This window comes from Saccostrea cucullata, unplaced genomic scaffold, assembly GCF_032062105.1.
Source record: "Saccostrea cucullata isolate Sc308-1 unplaced genomic scaffold, CSIRO_AGI_Scuc_v1 ctg3524, whole genome shotgun sequence".
Taxonomy (NCBI): domain Eukaryota; kingdom Metazoa; phylum Mollusca; class Bivalvia; order Ostreida; family Ostreidae; genus Saccostrea; species Saccostrea cuccullata.
The window spans coordinates 75,912-98,444 of NW_026921010.1; the positions used below are offsets into that span (position 1 = coordinate 75,912).

At 33.4% G+C, this 22,533-nt stretch overlaps 1 protein-coding gene across 2 annotated transcripts in view; it reads left to right on the top strand.

The window, feature by feature from the left end:
• The first annotated feature begins 2,745 nt into the window (after nt 1-2,745).
• Nucleotides 2,746-22,533, top strand: part of LOC134258961 (nectin-4-like) — a 75,515-nt gene continuing 55,727 nt past the window's right edge. Inside the window, exons 1-8 of one of the 2 annotated variants that reach the window (XM_062741555.1) lie at nt 2,746-2,889; nt 3,681-4,088; nt 5,560-5,907; nt 6,101-6,421; nt 6,776-6,871; nt 11,695-11,809; nt 12,987-13,057; nt 21,113-21,525. In XM_062741555.1, the coding sequence (XP_062597539.1) occupies nt 2,820-2,889; nt 3,681-4,088; nt 5,560-5,907; nt 6,101-6,421; nt 6,776-6,871; nt 11,695-11,809; nt 12,987-13,057; nt 21,113-21,282 (1,599 nt within the window). In that variant the 5' untranslated portion in view covers nt 2,746-2,819 and the 3' untranslated portion in view covers nt 21,283-21,525. Of the gene's footprint in view, nt 2,890-3,680; nt 4,089-5,559; nt 5,908-6,100; nt 6,422-6,775; nt 6,872-11,694; nt 11,810-12,986; nt 13,058-21,112; nt 21,526-22,533 lie in introns of those variants that run through there. The other variant, XM_062741554.1, reaches the window with a different exon arrangement.

Genomic DNA, 22,533 nt, shown 5'->3' on the forward strand with positions numbered 1-22,533 from the left:
TGTATGTAAGAACGATGTTGTAAATGATATGACAGAATCTGCTGTATATGTTATCTTAAGCACAAACTTTGCTGTGTGTGTCACCTTGAGAATGTATATACGGTATCGAAGGTATGAAAGGTCGGCTGCATAGAAGACAAATAATTATGTCATTAAACACTAGAAAAACGTTTGAAATAAAAATTCGTATTAAATTTTAATTTTTACCGTTTAATTTTTCATAAAGCTAGTTTTTGGTTCAATTTTTTACTGACCTAATTTTGAAATAAAAATAGGTCATTCTATAAATATTGTATGGCTAATAATTGAAGTACGTTTAATGAATTATTTCTATTTGTGTCATCAACATCCTTGAAATTGCGATACAAAGTGCTTCTACTGGTTGATTTAGATGTCACATTCAATTTACACATTTTACAAAAAAAACAGGATTATTATGACCTAAAGGCAAACGTAAGAGAAAGATACAATGGTGACCTACGGACAACAACAGTAGACAGGACAACAAACTTACGGACCTCTTCCAAGTTACGGACAACAACAGCAATACGGACAAGGTTACGGACAAACAAAAGGTTGAATTTTCTCAGGGTACCACAGAAAAAAGTCAAAGTAAATAAGACTTTGTTAGAAAACAATAATAGAAACTTTTCGAAGTTGATATCAAAGTAAAGCTTGAGATTTTGATTGACAATAACTGTGGTTTTTGGTGACCGGGTACTCCAACAATCTATTAGAATACCCATGGGTATCAATGGCGCTTCGTTATTAGCACATTTATTTTTATATTCATATGAAGCAGAATTTGTGTAAAATATTATGCGTGAAAAGAAGAAAAAACACTTCCTGTGGCCTTCAACTCGTCATTTAGACATATCGACGACGTATTGTCAATTAGCAATGGTAATTTCCATTCCTACGTCAAAATGATATATCATGGTGAGCTTGAGATAAAAGATACCACTGATTCTGACACATCTGCTTCATACTTGGATATTGTACTTGAAAAACACGTTAATGGTAATCTTACAGCCCAGCTATTTGATAAACGGGATTACCTGCATACGGAGTATATGTATCTCAATTGATTCGAGACGCAAGAGCATGCTTTACGTATTAACAATTTTTAAAACAAGGTCAATTATTGACAAGCAAGTTGATGAAACAAGGATATCAGCAGTCTCGTTTAAAGTCATCATTTCGTAACTTCTATGGTCGATACAATGATCTTGTCAGTGAATATAATTTATGATTGATTCAAATGCTGACTGACGTTTTTGATACATACGAGGGTTGTCCCCAAAAGTCGTAAACATAGTTTATTTTTTCTTTGCTTAATCAAATTTCTTTTCTTGTAATAGCAAAAAGTAACATTTTATGATCATGTATGTCATGTTTCATGACGATACCACATTAAATACGTAAACTATGAAAAAATATAGAAACCATGTAAATGTACATCGGCGCACGAAAGCAAGCGTAATTTATGTCTCTCATTACGTCATAATACCCTTTTTCTCTTCACATGAGGCGATTAACGGTCTTCATATAAATCGTCCCAATATAATTAATTTGAAAGATATATATTCAAAAATTCACAATTATAAAGAAAATTGATTGTATTATGTCCATGCAAAATTTGGTTAGAATTGATTGCGTGTTGAAAAATTTACTGACATTGTCTACGCCTTTTTATGGACAACCCTCGTTTGTACCAATTGTTAGTCCATTATTTATACACTAAATTGACGACAGATTTTCCTGTTATTTTCTGATCATGATAAGGAGTGAACGGCGAGTGTGACGGGGATGCTCACTCTACCATGGCACCTGCTCCCACTTCTGATCTTAGAGAGGTCCTTGTTTGTTCTGCTCCGATTTTGTACTGTTTTAAGGACTTTGAGATTGAATTCTGTTCGTAATGTCCATGTTTCCTTCTATCAGCCAATCAACTTCATTATCAGTACGTGAAGCAAGCTAGAAATAGAAGTGACAGTGTTCATGGACTAGATAATCCATTCGAAGTAAATGCATACTCAACTGAAGAAACGCATCCATCAAGTCCTAGGGAACTTTTTCTGAAACTAATCGAGATTATGAAATTTAGAGTATTGTACACATAAGTATTCGTCCATCCTATAAGAGTATCTCTCAAATTCATATGGGAATTTAAATCCTACACAAATTTATTATATCATATGGTGACCTCTATGTACTCGTATGATTGAACAATTCTCAAATGGGACGTGAACCAAAGTAATATAACAATCAGTCAGTCAACCAACCACTAATCTTGTGGAACATGATGCTAATGTATTAATTACAGGTATTTTGATTTTCTTATGAGATTTAGTTACAGAATTAAGTACATTATTCATTTAATTCTGAAGATGTATCTAAGATCTATATTTCTTTAAGTTAAGAGAGAGAGAGAGAGAGAGAGATTACTTGGCATTTAGTAAAAAACAAATCGAAAGTACAAAAAATATGAATTTAAGGGGTTGAAACCTTATTTATAGATTGTAAAACAAAACGTTTAACAAACATTGAGCTACAATAGGGGTGTAACAATATTATAATTGTATAAATGTTTTATGATCTTTTCATAATCTATTCATTATTGTGAATAGGTACATCCTTCAACATGTGATAATGCTAGCAACTAAACAAAAGAACTAGGCCATTCTCAAGGGGTTTTGACTATCACCGATATCGAAACCACCACAATTTTGTATGGCGTCGAACAATGAGCTAAGTTTTTTTCATAAATTAAAAAACATTGGGAAATATGCATCGTAGTGTTTTTCAAATTGTAAGGAATGGAGTCTGACATATTTTTTTCCTTCATTTTACATTCTGGCTTTTTATACCTTTATATTGTTCATGAAGGTAGGTTTGCTTATCTTGACTCATTTTTGTTGAATGCTATTTCTTCTATTTTCACATCCTGCATAATTTATACACAGAATACTTAAGGACCTTTCATGACATTTTAAGTTAAACAAAATTGTACAATTAACACAATTTTTGATAAAAGTATTGCAGGATTATTTTCAAGAATAAAGAAATGCAGGTATATGAAGGGCCAGATCTATTAAATTTCAGCACTCGAAACTTAATTGCAAATGGTAAAATGTTTCTTACATTTAATTTTTAATCATTTAAAGTGGGCAATTTTCACCTCAATGGGCGCGATTGTAGTTTAAGGACGAGAAAAGAATTTAAATGATATGTCATGTACATGTAACTTGTAACAATGAAACAGCTATCTCGACAGATTGAATAAGTAACCTCTTTAAAATTAAAAAAATAACTCTGGATAACTCGATCGTTAAAACGAGATAATCATCTTTTTATGTAGTTAAGGAAATACATGTAACTTACTTGCTTAAATAAAGTAATTAACTTGTTATAACGAGATTCAAGTGTACCTACTTCATATAAAACTTTAAAAAATTTCTTTTTTACCTTATTAGAAATTTAAGAAGCCTTTTCCAGCTTTTGTATATAGCTGCCGTAGTATTAACACAATCATAAATATTTTTAAATATAGCCAGACATATATCTTGAATAAAGAAAAATCAAAATAAAGTAAGGTTAAACTTTAAGAAACTTACTAATAAAAGGATAAGGTCCGTTCTCATGAACAGCATTGCACGGGTGCATTTTTCTTGTTATAGGCACTATTGCTGGAACAGTTTCTACAGCAGACTTTCTGACAGCTACTATTGGAGGCTCTGTTGACTTCACATGTACATATACACTGGACTCCGGTGATATAGTCTACCCAGGAGCTATTTCTTTGCAAGTTAAAACAGGCCCGGGACCAGAGGAGTTTACAAGTATTGCCTATTTTTCTCCCTCTGGTTCAAGTGGATCTAATTCCTTTACACAGTTTGCCATAAATTACAAGAATCGATCTGAATTATTCAATGTAACAGCTAATGGAGCTAGTGCTTATGTTACTGTAATGAGAGTAAATGAGGTGATATGTTCAGATGAGAAACACTATAGGTGTTCTGTTTTATTTACTAACGCTGGTTCCGGTCCAATAACTAAGACACAAGAAACATCTCTCACAGTTAGAGGTAATTATTTTTAGTTTTCCTTAAGTTCTGTTATTCATTAATAATTTATTGATGTTCAAAAGGTACCACAGAAAAGAGTTCAATGTATTCAGTAAATTTTTGAATATGGTGTCCAAATAGTTCCATTGTAAAAGTGTATTAGCGCGTTGGAAACAACAGGCAAACGCGATAATGACAACACGCTAGCGCGTTTATACAAACAATAGGGCCATTGCAAAAGTTTATTAGCGCGTTATAAACAAGTAAACGCGATAATGACAACGCGCTAGCGCGTTTATACAGCGATTTGGCCTTTAAAAAAGTGAATTAGCGCGTTAGAAACAACATGCAAACGTGTCCGTGACGGCGCACTAGCACGATAAAGCCATGACAACATGCTAGCACGTTAATGACAACAAGCTAGGCCAAGTAAGAAACAACATGCAATCGTATTAATGACTAAATGAAACATTCATTACTACGAGTGTGGGATAGTGAAATTCCACCGAGGGGCTAAGATTTACAGTCTAGGACGAGGCTTTTCCGAGTCCTAGACCACGAATCTTGGCTCCAAGGAGAAATTTCACTATTCCCACCCGAGTATGTAATGAATTTTTATTTTTATCGCATTACTGTAAACCAACTTTTATTCACGACGACTTTATTTCGCGATTTACCAGGAGTAAACTAGTTCGCGACGATTAATCTTCGCGATCAAGCCGTTTTTGGAGCTGTTTTTAATAGAAAAAGACACCTAAAGGACTCGTTCGCGGCGAGAATTATTCGCGATGACGAGGCTCTTACGAACCTTGCAAAAATTTCTCGCGAATAAAAGTTGGTTTACAGTATTTTGTTCAAAAACCTCTCAACGATGTCACCATAAAACTAAAAATATAATCTTTTAATTTTTAAATCTAATTAAGAATCTGAATACACTTTCGGAAAAAAAAGCGTACCTGAAAATGGTTCACACGTAGTGTAAACTAATAAAATTGAATTTCTGTTCATATAGATAAATTAGAAAGATAAAAACTGGGAATAAAAACTTATCTATCCGATAGAGCACAGATTCATTTTAGAAGAATCTTCCCGCATTCTAAAAATAGTGCCATTTAAAAAGTGAAAATACACCAATATTTTGAATGAAAATAAGTTAATTTAAATAAGTTAAATGACTTTCTAAGCATATGTGGTGTTTGTTAACATTGTTACAATTTTTTTTTTATATATAGACGAAATGTTTACGTTATCGTTCGCGGCGTAGTTATATACACATTGTGAGACAGAAAAATCTCACACTGCTGTCTCACACCGGACAAGTCAATCTAACACTGGTGATTATGCGAGAAAACGTTGTCATTAACGCACTTGCCCGTTGTTTCTAAAGCGCTAATACACTTTTGCAATGGCCCTATCGGGACACCATACATAATGCAAATAGATTAAATGTTTAATACCATATCCGTAAATCTTTGGATTAATATATTTACAGCACCTGCTGAGCAGCCTTATGACATTCCATTTCCAGTACCAGACAATATAGAAGAGAACATGGAAGTGACTTTGTCCTGTACAGCCAATGTTGGAAAACCTCCAGGACAAATAAGATGGTGGCGTTACAGGAATGGTATAATAGCTCCACAGGAAATGACAGGGGTGTCTTCTAGCACCCCACCAATTCAGGAAGGTGTGTGTGTCTACAACGTAACCAGCACGGTAACATACAGGATGACGAAGGATGATGACCAGTCGGTGTGGAGATGTTTCGTGGAAAATGAACTTTTAACAATGCCAGACCGAGACAAGCCTTTCCAAGAATCTAAGAGGGTTAATGTGTATTGTAAGTATGTAAAATATGTAAAACAATTGAAATCATGACAAGTCACATGTAGCTTTCATTGTCTTGTTGGATATGCAGTGTGTTAAACCAATTGATTTTAAATGCCACTTTTAAGTATTGAATGAATATGAATTTTTATTCTCTGGTGCTATGATTACCATTTCAAGGAGCGTGTTTCTGAATATATTTACAGTTAAAGTCAATGTTCCCATAATAAGGAAGGTACCGGACCCTGGTGCTGACTCCCAGTATTTTATTGGCTCCTCTGTGACCTTGATCTGTGAAGCTGAAGGTAATCCAACACCTGGGATCCACTCAAATACGATTGTTAACAGGTATCTATGGACATTCAAGTCAAGCCCCAGTGACAATGCTAGAGAGTTATCATCCAGCAATGGGACACTAACTCTGACCAATCTTCAGGAAAGTTATACAGGGATTTACACTTGTACTGCATTCAATGGATTCAATGGGAAATTCTTTAACGCATCTAATAGCGTAAAGTTACACATTGGTAAGTGTTTGAAAGAAAGGGTAATCTTTTATTTTTTGAACTTTCTTTTGTGTTACATATATCTTGGTGATCTAGTATTATTTCATCCAATTCGTTTTGTTTTCTACCCTTGGACAGACAATACACAACCCGTTGAATGAAATTGATCCCAATCACACAAACAATTGGACATCCCATATCTGTAATGAACAAAGTAAATGTTATTGTAATAAAATTTATTTTCCCAGTGTATTCTCTTTTCGTTCTTTTCGTTCTTGAATATGATTTTAAATTTTATTATTTTTTAATTTTGAGCTCGAAAGGGTGATTATAGCTTGTGAATTTAAAGCTAATCATCTTTTCTTTTTCTGGCAGTAAAAACAACGACCACTATCTTCACCGCCACATCTTCTACTACATCTTCTGAAAGAACATCTAAACTTTTCACCACTACACCACAGGAAGGGATGGGTAATGTTTGTTTTATTTTCTTGTGGTTCAGTAAGAACTTGTTATTACCTTAACGACGTTCGATCCTGATGTTTAAAGTCTTAAACTTTTTTTGCCAAGTATATTTTTAGTTTGTACATACAAAGCTTAATTAAAATTCAAATCAAAAAGTGGGGGTCAATACGCTTCTTTTGGCGCTACAGTACATTAAATATGACCTTCTTGCACTGAAATTTGTGTCTTAATTAAAAATTCAATTTTTGACGTTTTCCCTCAAATATTTTTATCCAATTAAAGCATGAAACAAAATGAACTCTAAGTTTGTTTTAAAAAATACACTTTAAAATTGTGACTAAGAAAAAGTTTCAAATTGCTTCGCATAATCAATTATTTGACCTTTCTGCACTAATAAAAATATCATAAATATAAGAGTTCAAAGATTGCACCAAAGACGCTTTTACATGAATGTTCAAGTTTGTAAACAGTATTTTAAAGAAATGCAATACCGGTTAGTATTCCCCAAAATATTACATGATTTTTTCTTAAGTTTATTCTTTTGTACTATAGTGTCTCTCTTTTACTGAATAGGTATGTAATTCTAATACTCACCATCAATAATAATTCCAAGTTTTGAGAAAAATACCCTGGTTTTAACCTGATAATTGATCACAAAAAGTAAACAAAGTTTATGTTACATTACCATTGCTACATAAAATTTACAAGTAGAAGCGAAGTACAAAGACCTTAGGCTACTTATTTTGATTGAACTAAATATGTAACTTTGAAAACTGTATAGTTCAGAAATAAATCTTTGATATAATTGACTTCTGACCGTACAAAATACTTTTTACAGAGGATTTTTTTCTCAAAAAATAATAAATATGAAAAATCAAAACTCAGTATTAAAAAGATACAATTATTTTTGTACATGTATATATTTTTAGCTCACCTGAGCCGAAGGCTCAAGTGAGCTTTTCCGATCAAAATTTGTCCGTTGTCTGTCGTTGTCGTCGTCGTAGTAGTTGTTGTTGTTGTAAACTTTTCACATTTTCATCTTCCTCTCAAGAACAACAGGGCCAATTTTAAGCAAACTTGGCACAAAGTAGCCTTGGGTGAAGGGAATTCAAGTTTTTTCAAAGAAGTATCCTTGGGTGAAGGGGATTCAAGTTTTTTTTCAAAAAAGGGCCACACCTTTTCCAAGGGAAAAAATTTTGAATTAGAGAAAAATTAATGGCATTTTTAAAATCTTCTTCTCAAAAACCACTGAGCCGGGAAAAATGAAACTCATGTGAAATCATCCTCAGGTAGTGTAGATTCAAGTTTGTTCAAATCATGACCCATGGGAGTAGGGTGGGACCACAATGGCCGATCAAAGTTTTACATTGGAAGATATAGAAAAAAAATTAAAATTTTCTTCTTAAGAACCACTAGGCCAGGAAAGATGAAACTCATGTGGAAATATCTTCAGGTATCGTAGATTCAAATTTGTTCAAATTATGACCCCCGGGGGCGGGGGGGGGGTTAGGGGGGGGGGGCAAAATGACCGATCAAATTTTTACAAAGGAATGTATGGAAAAAATCTTCTCCTCAAGAACTACTGGGCTAGGAAAGATGAAACCAATGTGGAATCATCCTCAAGTATTGTAGATTCAAGTTTGTTCAAATCATGACCCCCGGGGTAGGGTGGGCCAAAATTTGTCGATCAATATTTTTTCCATTAGAAATATAAGGAAATCTTTAAAAATCTTCTTTTCAAGTACTTCAAAGCCATGATTAGTGATATATAATTTTATATGGAATCATCCTCAGGTTGTGTAGATTCTAGTTTGTTCAAATCATGACCCCCTGGGAGGTTAAAATTTTAGCCCTCCCCCCTTCAACCTCAGTAAACTTTAAATAATTTATTTCTGATCTGATATTTGTTTTTTCCTAGCCGGGTGCACTCAGGTGAGCGCTGTGACTCTTGGACCTCTTGTTCTTTTTCATCATAGGATAGCTGTTTTTCTAAAAATGTTTTTTTATAGTTATAATGTTATTGTAAACCCACGCCTATGGAACGCCGGGACTGTCTTATATGAGGATTAAATATTATATGCAGTGCTTCCTTCATTATATGCGGTACTATTTTAATTATATGAAGTAGTTTTTACATTATATCGTGTACAACTTCCATTATATGCAGTACTTCTCTCATTATATGATATGTCATTATATTATGTACATCTATCATTATATGAAGTGCTTTTAACATTTTATGCGGTAGTTCAAACATTATATGCGGGAGTTCTAACATTATATGCAGTAAACACAACAATATATTATGTACTTCTTACATTATATACAGTACATTCATCATTATGTGTAGTATTTCTGTTATTATGATGATGCTGATCATTAAATAATATGTCCGGTCCAGTTAGCATTCCGTGCGGTAGATTTTGCATTTCGTTATGATGTAGACACAGTATTATATGCGGTGCTTTCTTCTTTATGATGATGATCTTTCGGAAGCTACCCTTCGGAACTCTCTGTTCAAGGTTCTTCTTTCTATCAACTGTTGAATTCAGTACAATAAAAATACATGTGCGTATTATTTATGTCTCTGATAAAAGCAGTGAATAATAAATTATGCTACATGAACTGATTAAATTGTTTTTAAAAGATATGAAGTAGGGTAATGTAGAAAAATATAATGCCTTCTATTTTATTGTATGAAGTAAAAAGAGAGAGAGAGAACGGGGGGTGATACAAATATTTTAAGAGTGGAAAAAAAAATTGAGACTTTTTTTCTATCTTTCTTGTGAACAATATGACATTCAAAAAGATTCATTTCATATGTAGGACAATCAATTTCAAAATGGGTAATGAAAAAAGAACTGATGTCTTCGAGTACGCAGGTCTTTAACAGCGCGTTATAGAAAACATTACATTATTTATTTACTTGTATTTAGGGGTGGGATGTGCTAATTTATCACAATGTAAATTACCCTTTATCTCTCATTTTAATAGGCACAAGGGTTTCTACCGCATATCTGTTTAAAAGTAAATTCTTGAAGTACAACCCACGACGACTCAATACAGTGACGTAGCATTGTTTTTGAAAAGGAGGATGGGGGTCAGCCGGAGAAAAAAAATAACTCGAGTTACCTGAAGAAAGTGGACAAGTCAAAAACATTGAGAATTTTCAATAGTAAAAGTTATGTTTAGGAAAAGGGGGAGGGTGTTACTACGCGCGCGTAATGTCTGCTCTGATAATCGCATGTCTTTTCCTGATACATATCATTTATATAGTACAGTTAAAGACAGTGAATATCAGACATTTTTTATATGCCATAGTTTAACAATAATTATTAATAAATGGAATGATGAAAATATTTCAATAATAAGCTCATCTCTCTCTCTCTATCATTGTAAACTACTGAAGTATTGACATGACTTCGAAATTCCTATAAATAATGTAGGGATAAATCTAGTTAATAAGTCAACGAAATCTAAACAAGCTTGAAATTCAACCATACTTTATTTATTCCAATTCCAAAAATCTTTGTTCTTTTTTAACTGGATTGAAAATAAGTGTCCACAAAATAACGATAGAGGTTGGCAGATTATGTTACCCAAGAGATGAAAGATATTGTATCAACTGTTGTTGAAAATGAACATAATTTTTTATTTGTGTGTGCCCTCTTTATGAACAACTAATCATGCGCTGATCTAGAGGGGGTGGGGTCAGAACACCCCCCTGGACTGCAAATACTAAAGCAAGAAAAAGGAAACCTTGGACCCCCCTCGGAAAACGCAGACCCCCGCCCCCTGGTAACCGCGAATTTGTGCTAAATTGGTCAGAGATTTGAAAAACTAGAAGTCATTGACCCCCCTCCAGTAATAGGTATTTAAAATTTAGGCGATTGTACGTTTTTTTTCGGGGGGTGGGGGTGGATTTTATTTTTTTGGACTTGAGTGAAACCCCCTCCTCCCCCCCCCCCCACCCCTAAAAAAAAAACCTGGATCCGCGCCTGAACTAAATAGTGAAATTTGTACATTTAAAAAAAAAACATGTATAACTTATGAAATTCTTAATTCAGCAGATGTTAAATATACAAGAAATATTTGTAACTTCATACGTGTTGCATTTAATTAATATAAGAAAATCCATGTGACTATATTATTATATTTGTTTACTTGCGCCACATGTAGTTTTTGTCAAACTAAATGAAAAAATATATATATAACCTAAAACCATGAAGAATGTCCATATCTAAGAACGAAAAAAGTAAAACTTTCTAAATATAACAGAGGGGGTTCCGAAGGGCAGCTTCCGAAAGATCATCATCATAAAGAAGAAAGCACCGCATATAATACTGTGTCTACATCATAACGAAATGCAAAATCTACCGCACGGAATGCTTACTGGACCGGACATAATATTTAATGATCAGCATCATCATAATAACAGAAATACTACACATAATGATGAATGTACTGTATATAATGTAAGAAGTACATAATATATTGTTGTGTTTACTGCATATAATGTTAGAACTACCGCATATAATGTTTGAACTACCGCATAAAATGTTAAAAGCACTTCATATAATGATAGATGTACATAATATAATGACATATCTACATCATATAATGAGAGAAGTACTGCATATAATGAAGGTTGTACACAATATAATGTTAAAACTACTTCATATAATAAAAATAGTACCGCATATAATAAAGGAAGCACTGCATATAATATTTAATAGTCATATAAGACAGCCCCGGCGTTCCATACACGCCCACTGAAAAGTTACACACTGTCAATAATGAATGTGATATTTGTATTTCATGTTATAAAGCATGCTACTCAGATAGCCATTGTGAAGATTCTACCTATCATTGCTGTAAGGGGACTATTTACTGCTGTCCGCTGGGAACAATCTGCACTGGAACCATCAACTGTATCAGTATCGGGTATGGGATCGAATTTTCTTTACACTACACACTAAAGAGTTCTCACTCTATGGTATTTTTCTGCAGTTGAAATGATCTGACCTTAGATTTGAATTTAAATGAATAAAAATATATATTAAATTACTCAATTTGTAATCAACTTAGGTATTTAATCATTTTAAAGGCAAAGATAAATTAAATGAACATTCCTTACTGACACGCAAAAGAAATGCAACAAGCAGTCATATACAGATGTTTAATTTTTTTCTTCTGTTATTCAAAAGCGAATAAAGTAAGGCTAAACTCACTTTACAGAACACGAGATTTTATTAAAGTATTAAATGTTTATCTGTTTACTTTACTAAGTAAATTATGACTGTTAACCCCCCCCCCCTTTCCAGCCATTCAAGTAAAACGTTCAAGGCTGCGCTAAACAACACGCACAGCTTAATTTCTACGATACAATAGGTTCATTAGTATCTAGATCTGAGCGAAGGAATTATTCTTTGGCATTTTTAAATGCCCGTTTTTCAGATGATTAGGTCGAATTTTCTCTAAGAGCAGTGTAGCCATCCTTGGACTTACGGTACAAGGACTGTCCTTAATGCATATGATAGTAAGACCATGTTGAGGCATAATGTAGTGAAATTTCGCTTCAGCAACTCTCCATCACCCTTACATTGAAATTTTTCAGCTAGAGCAATAGAAATGCGTATATAAGCCAATATACAGTTAAATCCTTATCAGTAGAAGAATGGACTCTGTGAACATGGAATTTTACAAATTGTTTATATCTTCTCATCGTATTTCTTTATGAAATTAAAAGGAAAATATGTAATGATTTTCATAACACCCTTTTTAATGAAACATAAAATTCTAATATTTTTAATGGAGTATTATAGGATTATTGAACTTATATTCATTTGGTGAACATTGGCACGAGTTGGTTGATCAAATGCAGGAACTTGCAAGGTTTTATCTTTATATACTTAGATTCATACATTTCAATCATTATCGAACCTTAACGTGAAAAACATGTATGTGGAGAAAACGAACAGTATTCGAGCTAAAAAGTCCATTAAACATTATGAAATAGGAACGAACACGGACCTCCAAAACATCGTGTTAAAGGTATTCAATAAAAGTATTTTTTTATCACAGTAATTTTTACTAGTATTGTTTTATCTTATACTGACAGAACAGTTGCTGGGTCCCTTGTTGGTGGAGTTGTTTTAATTATTAGCTGCATCGTCTGTTGTGTATGTTACCGTAAGTATAATCGTCTGCTATATATGTTACCGTAAGTCTGCCGTATTTTTGTAACTGTACGTACATGTACATGTATAATAGTCTGCTGTATACATGTATTTTACAATAAGTTTAACAGCTGCAGACAGTATTATTTAACCTTAGTAAATAGGTTTTTGACGTTTGCTCGATTTTTTTTTTTTTTTTTTTTTTTTTTTTGCTTGTCAAGAAATCTCTGGGATTGGAATTTTTTTTTTGACTGAGGTGGACCCCCCCTGGAAAAAAATTCTGGATCCGCGCCTGGGTATGTATCAGTTTTATATGTTAAACCACCTAAAATAACCAACCGATGTTAATGTTGCTATAACAGGTCGAGACCACTACCTTTTATGGAAGGCAGTTTTCAACACGTGACGATGTCTCCGTCACGCCCGTTCTACAATCAAGTGAAAGAGCCCCAAAGCATAACAGTCTAGTCGTCACCGGAAAAATTGTAGAACTTCTTTATAACTTTATGAGACCGAAATTGAAAGATTATATTCTAAAGACACTGCTCCATGCTCACATTAAATATTGGAGTTGTTTTAGATGATCAACAGTTGCTTCGAATATCGTACAAACGCTTCGACTTTTGTATATACATAAAACACTTTCTGATAATATTGAACCCTATACTACTGTATACGTAATACAAAGTTAGCGTTCAATAAAAGGTCAAGATATTAAACACTAAAATTCTCTAGATTTTTGGTTGTATTTAATTTTATTACTTTCATTTTATCATGTTTCCACTGTATACAAAGTGCTAATCGAAAATCTTCTTGATTTGGATCACTTGCTATATTGCTTTGGGTACTCTGATGCATTATGGGTAAAAAAGAAAATGCTGCAGGCAAAAGATGGGTAAAAGTAACTTTAAGAAATTAGAAAACTTATTAAACCTTTATAGAATCAACGTAAATTTATTTGAGAAAATTTTTAAGTTGAAACAAGTTAGAAATTCGATACCATTCTCATTTACTAAGTTAAAATTTGATTTTCGCTCATTTTGAATTATTTCAATTGTTCTTAAATTTTTCAAACTATATTCTGTTGTAAAAGTTATTGTATCTTAGTTTTCGCCTCAATTCACCCACGAAACATCATCTGATTTCTATAAATTACGCTTTTTAGAGAAATTGGGCTATTCTTGTTTTGAGTGAATGCTATACTATGTTTGCAACATATTTTTGCGATGGCTATACTTTTTTCGGATCCTTTTTGTGATTTGCATGAAATTAAGATTTATTGTTTTTTGATAAAATTATCGCGATTTAAACAGTTTTGAAAAAGGTATTGGCATTTATTATCACAAGAGAAACATTGATCAGTCGAAAGAAGTCAAACAGAAATAAATAAATATAGAATTTTGAAATGTGCTATCATTGCTGGTGTTTGTGCGATACTTGATTTGCGTTTTGTCACGATTGATACAGAAATGCTATGTTTGATTTGAGTAGAATACTTCTTAAAGAATGAAGGCGTATATAGGGGGAGTATAATCCAAAGACACTGTCTCAAGTTTATGTCATTAAATAACTTATTGACACGTGATATATTTTTACTTATGTTTTAAAGGTATGTAAAACGGAAAAAGGGCTTCACAAACTAATCGAATTTTTTCCAAAGCTCATGATAGGCGTAAGATTGAATGCGTTAACCACAATATGCTACGGTGTCTTCTTGTTGTTTGTGTGTCAGTTTGCCTAAAAAGAAACGAATTTGTTGAGACAAATAAGGTTTTTCAACCTATCATTAAATTTATCTTGGGTCGTTTTTTTTTTGGCTTACTTCTCTCACTCAACTGTTAGACCTTTGTTTTTATACTAAATTTGATTACGAAATGTTCCGTTCACTTGATCAATACATAGGACTCACAGCGTGTGTGACCGATCAACAAGGGATGGTTACTCCTCTAGGCACCCGTTCCAATCTCTGGATCTCTGGTATTCGGGGGGGGGGGGCGTATTTATGCCCTGCCCACATGTTTGTATTGTTTGTGGATTTTTCGACATAAATCAATGCTCATTATCCTAACTTTTTTTTTCATTTCAGAAATATTCAACTTTTAGATAGAATGGGTTCAGACGCCATTAAAAAAACACAGTGCATTTACTTTTCCGTAATTTAAACACAATACTCCAAATAGAAACCTGGTCCGTTCATATTCAAAAATAAATCTTTATAGCTAGAATCATTTAATATAAACGTACCCATTTTCGACTAAATAAGTCTAAAAACAATTTTCAATCAATATGCCTTTCAGAACAATATATGAATCTAATATGTTGAAGATGACATTACCGACAACATAATTTAAGAAAATAAAACTTTTCCGTCATAGAGCGTGTGATTGTCCTCGCCTTGTACACTTTTTTTCTCTCTTTTATAAATTTATGATAAAGAGATTATAATGCAACTTTTGTAATACTTCACCTATTTTCACACTATCATCAGACATCAGAACTTAAAACTAAGAATCTGAAACAGAATCTATGAATATAAAAGTTTAATTAAAATATGGCATTATATTCCCACAGACAGATCCAGAAAAGCGGATAAAGGTTAGGGGATCAAGACCTGATAATTTTTTTCAAATTCACTAAAATTTAAGAATATTAAAGTAATTATATCAAAATAACTCCCCCCCCCTCCCTCCTTCCCAAGAAACGCAAACTCTTAACAGTCAGTCTACGATAAAAGAATATACAGACACGTGCCATAAGTATTCGGTCAACATGGCGGTTTGTTTACGCTTGAAAACGAAAGTGTCAAATTTCAAACATTCGCTGTAATGAAATAAAGTAATAAAAAATATAAATTATGTTAAACTTACTTGTTAATACTTCGTAAGATGTCCCTTGAGCCTGATTACATTCAAAATTCTCTTTGGTATGGACTTGTATAGGTTTTGAACATAGTTAGGTCGGATGCTTGTCCAAATGCCCCGAATTTCCTCCACGAGATCGTCTTTAGATTTAATGAAAGAAATGCATGTCTGAAGCTTTCTTTTTATCAATAGCCAAAGGTTTTCAATAATGTTGATATCTGGCGACTGGGCAGGCCAACTTAAGCAGTTTATTCCATTCTGGACAATGTATTCTTGAGTAGACCTTGCTCGGTGAACGGGGGCATTGTCGTCCTGGAAGAAATATCCACCCCTAGGAAAATGTCGAGCAATCACTGGCCACAGGTTCTCTTCCAGAATGTCCTGATATTTTTGTGCATTTATGTTACCATTTACCGGCGTAATTGTCCCAACACCATTCCAAGAGATACACCCCCATATCATTACTTCATACCTGGGTTGCGATGTCCGGGGTTGCACAAGATCGGGTCGCCAACCTTCGTTCCTCTTGCGCCAAATATGAACCCGCTGGTCATGTCCAATCATTATCTTACTCTCGTCAGAGAATATCACTTTATTCCAGTTATTCTGAACTGTCCACCGCCTTTTCTCTCTGCACCATGCCAGTCTTTTTCGTCGGTTAACCTCCTTCACAACAAGTTTCTGTTTACTTACACATCTTCTATATTCATGATTATGCAAATGACGCTGAATAGTCCGCTTACTTACAGTTTCACTTTCAGTCCTGCCTTCATTAAATTTTGATGTTATATCAATTAAAGACTCCCGACGATGCGTTTTCACAAGCCTTTCTAAACCAAGGTAATCCCTTTCTTTCATTTTTGCCGGCCGCCCACTTCTTGATTTGTTTTCCACTGACCCTGTGGCAAAAAACTTTCGTGCGACCTCAATAACTGTTGACTTTGGAATTTTCAACATCTCACTGACCTTGTGACGGGAAAGACCACTCTGTATCAAATCTATAATGATATATTTCGCCTCCGTCCCAAGCTCCTGCCCTTTTCGACCCATATTTTCAAATTCGTAATTCTGACAGCTTTCGCTAACTACAGACGACAACAAATTATCATGTGATACATCATGTGACTAAACATCTAAATTTATAATACTTCGTAATCGATGACGTGTATATACAAAAACAAGAGACTCAAAGTATGTACTTTCGTTTTCAAGCGTAAACAAATCGCCATGTTGACCGAATACTTATGGCACGTGTCTGTAGTTACGGAAGTTCACTGATTTTCAGGGATATGTTATGATTTCTATGTAAAAAGATCCATGTATTTCTTTGAAAAATGTGGTAACCATTTGTTTTCTTTTTATTACATAAAAATTTTAAAAATATTTCATGCAATCTCTTCTTAACGCTTATTTGGCTGAATTGAAATTAGTAAATGAACGAAGCGGCATCAAGATTTGAAGTTGAATGCGTTTTAATTAATCATTAAATTATCAAATCAAAACTTTGAATGCATATATATACTACTAAATATTTACAAAACCATGTGTATATGTAAAGTCTAAGAGTTGAAATCGATCTTTAAAATTTTACAATATTACATGTAAATTGGTGAACAAAATGAAAATTCTTAATTTGGTATGTTTTTTTTTTTTTTTTTTTTTGGATGAATGACTGTCATAAGTTGATAGGTAAAATGAGAATATATATGGAAGAATGTAGCTTGTCCACCAATTAAGCCGACTCCATCCCCAACCATAAAATAGGATTTTTGTGTTGAGATCTTTTAGTGTTATGGACAACAATGTAACCCCCTCCCATTTCCCGAAGAAATTTATGCTTGAGCAATCCTTTATTCCGGAATGAAAAAATGGAACTAAACAAAGAAAAGACATAAAAACGTCATTACAGTTCCATTAGAAATTTAAAAAGATACTGTCACGAAAGGTTCAAAATGTTATAAATAGGGACCCCTATAATTTATTTTATTAAAAGAAAAATAAGTAACGTCAGGTGCCTGTGTGTTTGTACTCTCCTAAGTAACTTACCAAGAGGCCACACTACTTTTTCTATAATTTATATAAATGCATATGTATCACACTCACCGATTGAGCATAAAATGCTTAAGATGAGCATATGACACATGGACCTCCTACGGACTGGGCCATTGTTGAAATGTAAGAGGAGTCTGGGGAAGAAAATATTGTACAGTACTTATTGCACTAGGCCTAAATGCTATATGTATACTCGAAAAAAGTATAGCTGTCATGACAACAAAGATAGCTTTCTGGATATTTTCTACGCAAACATAATATAGCTCTGGAAAAGTTGGGTAGGTGCATATTTGATGTAATTGCCAGGTTATAAAGAAGACCTTGGGGTCGAATTTGATAGCTTACGTTTGATAAAGATTCATATTAAACATTTCAATAAATGTTTTTTGAAATAATATCAACAGTCCATTCCAGAGGATGATTAGTCGAAAAATGACCATTAGATGCGTGAAAAACGCGTGCTATCGATGTTTATGGTGGGGTAGATGAAACAAAAAAATGATAATCTTTAAATATAACAAGAAGTCTCATATTGGTTGAAGTAATTTCATTATCAGTAAGAAAACGTATATAAAAGCACATTTTTTGTCTAAATGTGCAGACAGAAACTTCGAATGACCCAAACAAATATAGCTAGTGATCCAAATCAAGTAGATTTTCGATTAGCACTTTATATACAGTGGTTTCCCGAACATTAATACATTGCATATTTTACGGTATTATACCGAAACAAGCAAAAATAAACTTTCAAATTCAGCACTTCTCTCAAATTTACTTTCAATTTTAACGTAAAAGTCCCTCAAACTTTTTGACACATTTCTCATCAACAATTTTGTTACGTAAACCAGTCTATTGTTACGTTGACTACTCTGAGGAGTTTTCTTTTAACGAACGATAACTATATTGCGGGAAAAAACACTAGGTATCCAAAGAGGTAGATTATGATGAAAAGCTTGCCGATGACCAGGAAATATGAAGTTTAATGGCCCGATCACGATTTGCATTAATGTATCATGTGTATTTTTCGAGATAAAACTACTAATACTTTTAAAATACAGTCATGTATACTGTATTTCTACATAAATGCACATTGTTCTTAAATAGGTGCGGTTAAAAAGTCACGTGCGGGGTGGGACAAAAAGAGACAAAAGCAAGGCTTGTAACAGGTGCATTAGCGGAATCAAGGGCATGTAAATATAAGGATAACTGTCATATTTTCTAATCTCATGATAATAATCGATCGATTCCCTTGCGTGATAATCTTATGCATAAACGGCTGCAGCGTTTATACAAATTATCACGCAAGCCAATCGATTGATCACATCATGAAATCAAAAACTAAGACACTTATTTTAGGAATAACTGTCTTATTTTTCGATTTCATGATGAGATCAATCGATTGGGTTGCATGATAATTTGATTCTGCAAACGCACGTGCTCCAAGCCCAGCTTTTGTCTAGCTTTTTGTTCAGCCCTGCACGTGTTTTTTTTTTAAACTGCGCCAATACATTGATGGGGGAAATATATTACATTTGCAATTTGTAATTTTATCTCGGACAAGACATTGGAAATGTTAATATTCCTTAATAATTCCAGTTGAGTTTGCTGTTTTGCATAGCGGCACGTTTTTTTTTCCAAAGATACATCCAGTGTAAACTATTCATGCCCCCGCTGTACGCCAAATCAACGCATATTGAAAATTGGTCAATTTTCGAGCAAATATTGGGTACATGTATGATAAATAATTGAACCTGTTTGATAACTCTTCGGTGATGAGGTCTCTTCAGGATGTGAAAGTGAGCGATTTTTTTTTATATTCTTTGAAATTTTTTTCTCTCTTAAATGTTTAACTGGTATAACTTTTTTCCACTTTGAATACATTTTATGTAAACTAAAAATTATTGAAAGTTTTCAACGTCAAAGCAGTCATACAAATACATATATTTGGGTGTTACATGAGCACCGGAAGGACTTAGGCACACAAATGTTTTGCAAAGGTATACATTATGTAGGCATTGAATATTGGGCTAACCTAGGGGGGGGGGGGGGGGGGGTCCACTTTCCATTTGCTACCGACGGCTATGTACAATACTGTAGACGTCTTTAATTTCACGTGTCTAAATTTTCACGATTTGTTAGAAAGTTACTTTTCACGGTGGTTTTAATTTCACGGAGAATCGTTTGTATATATTTATGTACCATGACTGTTTTTAGGTAGAAATGACGTGAAATAATAATCACGATGGTTTAAAGTTCGCGGAAAATTCTTAAATCGTGAACATAGTGAAATTAAAAACACCGTTATGTTTTCCACGTTTACAGTATATATTAGAAAAACGAGTGACACTTATTAATTGTTCTCAATGAGGTAAAATGAGTACATGTAAATTTTAAAGATATAAATATTTCAAATTAATTCTCTCAAGTGCTAAAGTCTAAGGCTAGATTTTTTTGTTTTATACAATTTTATTTTCAAAGTGAGTCAAATGTCCCCGTGGTACGAAATGTTACGTACACTCTTAACATACTTTGAAAAAAATGCGTTGAGTGTGTCCTAAATTTAACTCACTTTGAAATTTCTTTTAAAGTGCGTTGATTTTGTCCAAATTTAACGCACTTTGAAATTTTTATTCAAAGTGCGTTGCCACAGAGACAGCTGTCATCTTGGGTTATGACGTACTTCCAAAATGGTTCAATTCAAGAACATTAATACATATAAAGCAGAATGACATTAAGCTGATAGCTATGATTTAGTCAAATTGTCAGTCAAATATTATATAATTATATAAAAGTAATCCATGGAGATTAAAATAGGATTGGGGAAATAATCTATTTTCAGATTATCTGAAAACGAGTATTAGTTCCAAAAAAGTAATGTGAATTTCCTGGTCTGTAAAAAAATTAAGAAACACCTGTGTTTATATCTTTATTTAAATACATGTTTCCGTATGCTCTTTTAGACAAACGTCAAACAAGATAATTGAATAAAATTGAAACATTTGTTGATATTTCTTTACTAAAAATGTTATTGGGGTAGAAACATTACTTTTAGATTAGGCCTCCTACGGTCTCGTCGAGTTAAATAGCCAAACCTGAATGTGTCACAAAATTCATATACTGAATAAGCATTAAACAATTTCTTTAACATTTTTAAGGTCGCCGAAAACACAAATTGCCTGCTTCGACAGTTATAATTAATTATGGACAGCAACAAATAAGAATTAACCACGAACAACGATCCTTCGGACAATATTCAGGACAACTTTCTGGACAACCTCACCTATACAGACAAGGTAATGGTTCACCACCGGGATACTGCAGATAATATTGAGCCAAACAGATCACCACATGTCAAAGAAAAGAATTGAAAGTATTTGTCTGAGGAAAACAAGACCTATTCCAATATTCCAGGAATAATTCATTTCAGTTCAAGTTGCAAATTTTGTATTCCTTGATGAGAATAAATGAAAACAAAGTTGAAAAATATTTTCGGTTTTTTGACATTGTATGCTTGCACGTGATTATAGTATTAATTATTTAGTACCAGTACTTAATAAAAGCCCAAACGTCCGGTGAAAGGACTTTTCTCAAATAAGAATTAAGTTTGCAAAATTAAGAAGATAAATTCTTAAAATATGGCATACAGATTTCTACGTTAATGCATTTTATTTATTTGTAAACTCGAATTTATCGAATTGAATAATTTACAACCATGTAACATTGGAATATGCCTTGATTCAAGGATGAAAACAAAGTTGAAAAATATTTTCGGTTTTTTTGACATTGTATGCTTGCACGTGATTATAGTATTAATTATTTAGTACCAGTACTTAATAAAAACCCAAACTTTTCAAGTACAAAAACACTTTACATGACCTGGATATCGACTATCTGAAAAATAATCCCCTTTCGTGTTCATGTTCTTTTTCGCCCTATAACTATACTCCTGCTGGACACGTTATTACAGGTGACGTAAAAATAGTTCGTAATGAGGACCTTAGATCACTTATTTTAAAAGGTCCTAAATATAGGGAACCCCGATCCTTCAACTGGCGTCGGAATTTCATAAATATTATGGATTCTGTTGAAAATTACGCCAGACGATGGGCTAGATATGAAAAAGAAGACATTGACACCTTGTCAGAATGGATTAAATGTATCAGATCCATGTTAAAGTCACATATTAAAAGACTGAGGGGCAAAATGAAAACCATCTATCCTTCTGTGTTCAATAAACCAGAAGTGAAAAAAAGAATTAGATAGATTACACGATCAGTACGTACTGGTTCCTGCCGACAAAGCAGGTAACAACATTGTCTTCGTTTGTAAGGCTCATTATATAAATTGCATTCTAGAAGAACTTGGATTTAATTCTACAAGTGGTAATCCTACTTATACATATACTTCTCTTTCTAAGGAGGAAATTCTTCAAAATCACCTGTCAGCTTTGAATACTTTTAATATTCCACAGAGCCAAAATGAATTTGAACTACCTTATATATATTGGATTCCGAAACTTCATAAGAATCCTTACAAACAAAGATACATTGCAGGTTCCAGTAAATGTTCAACCAAG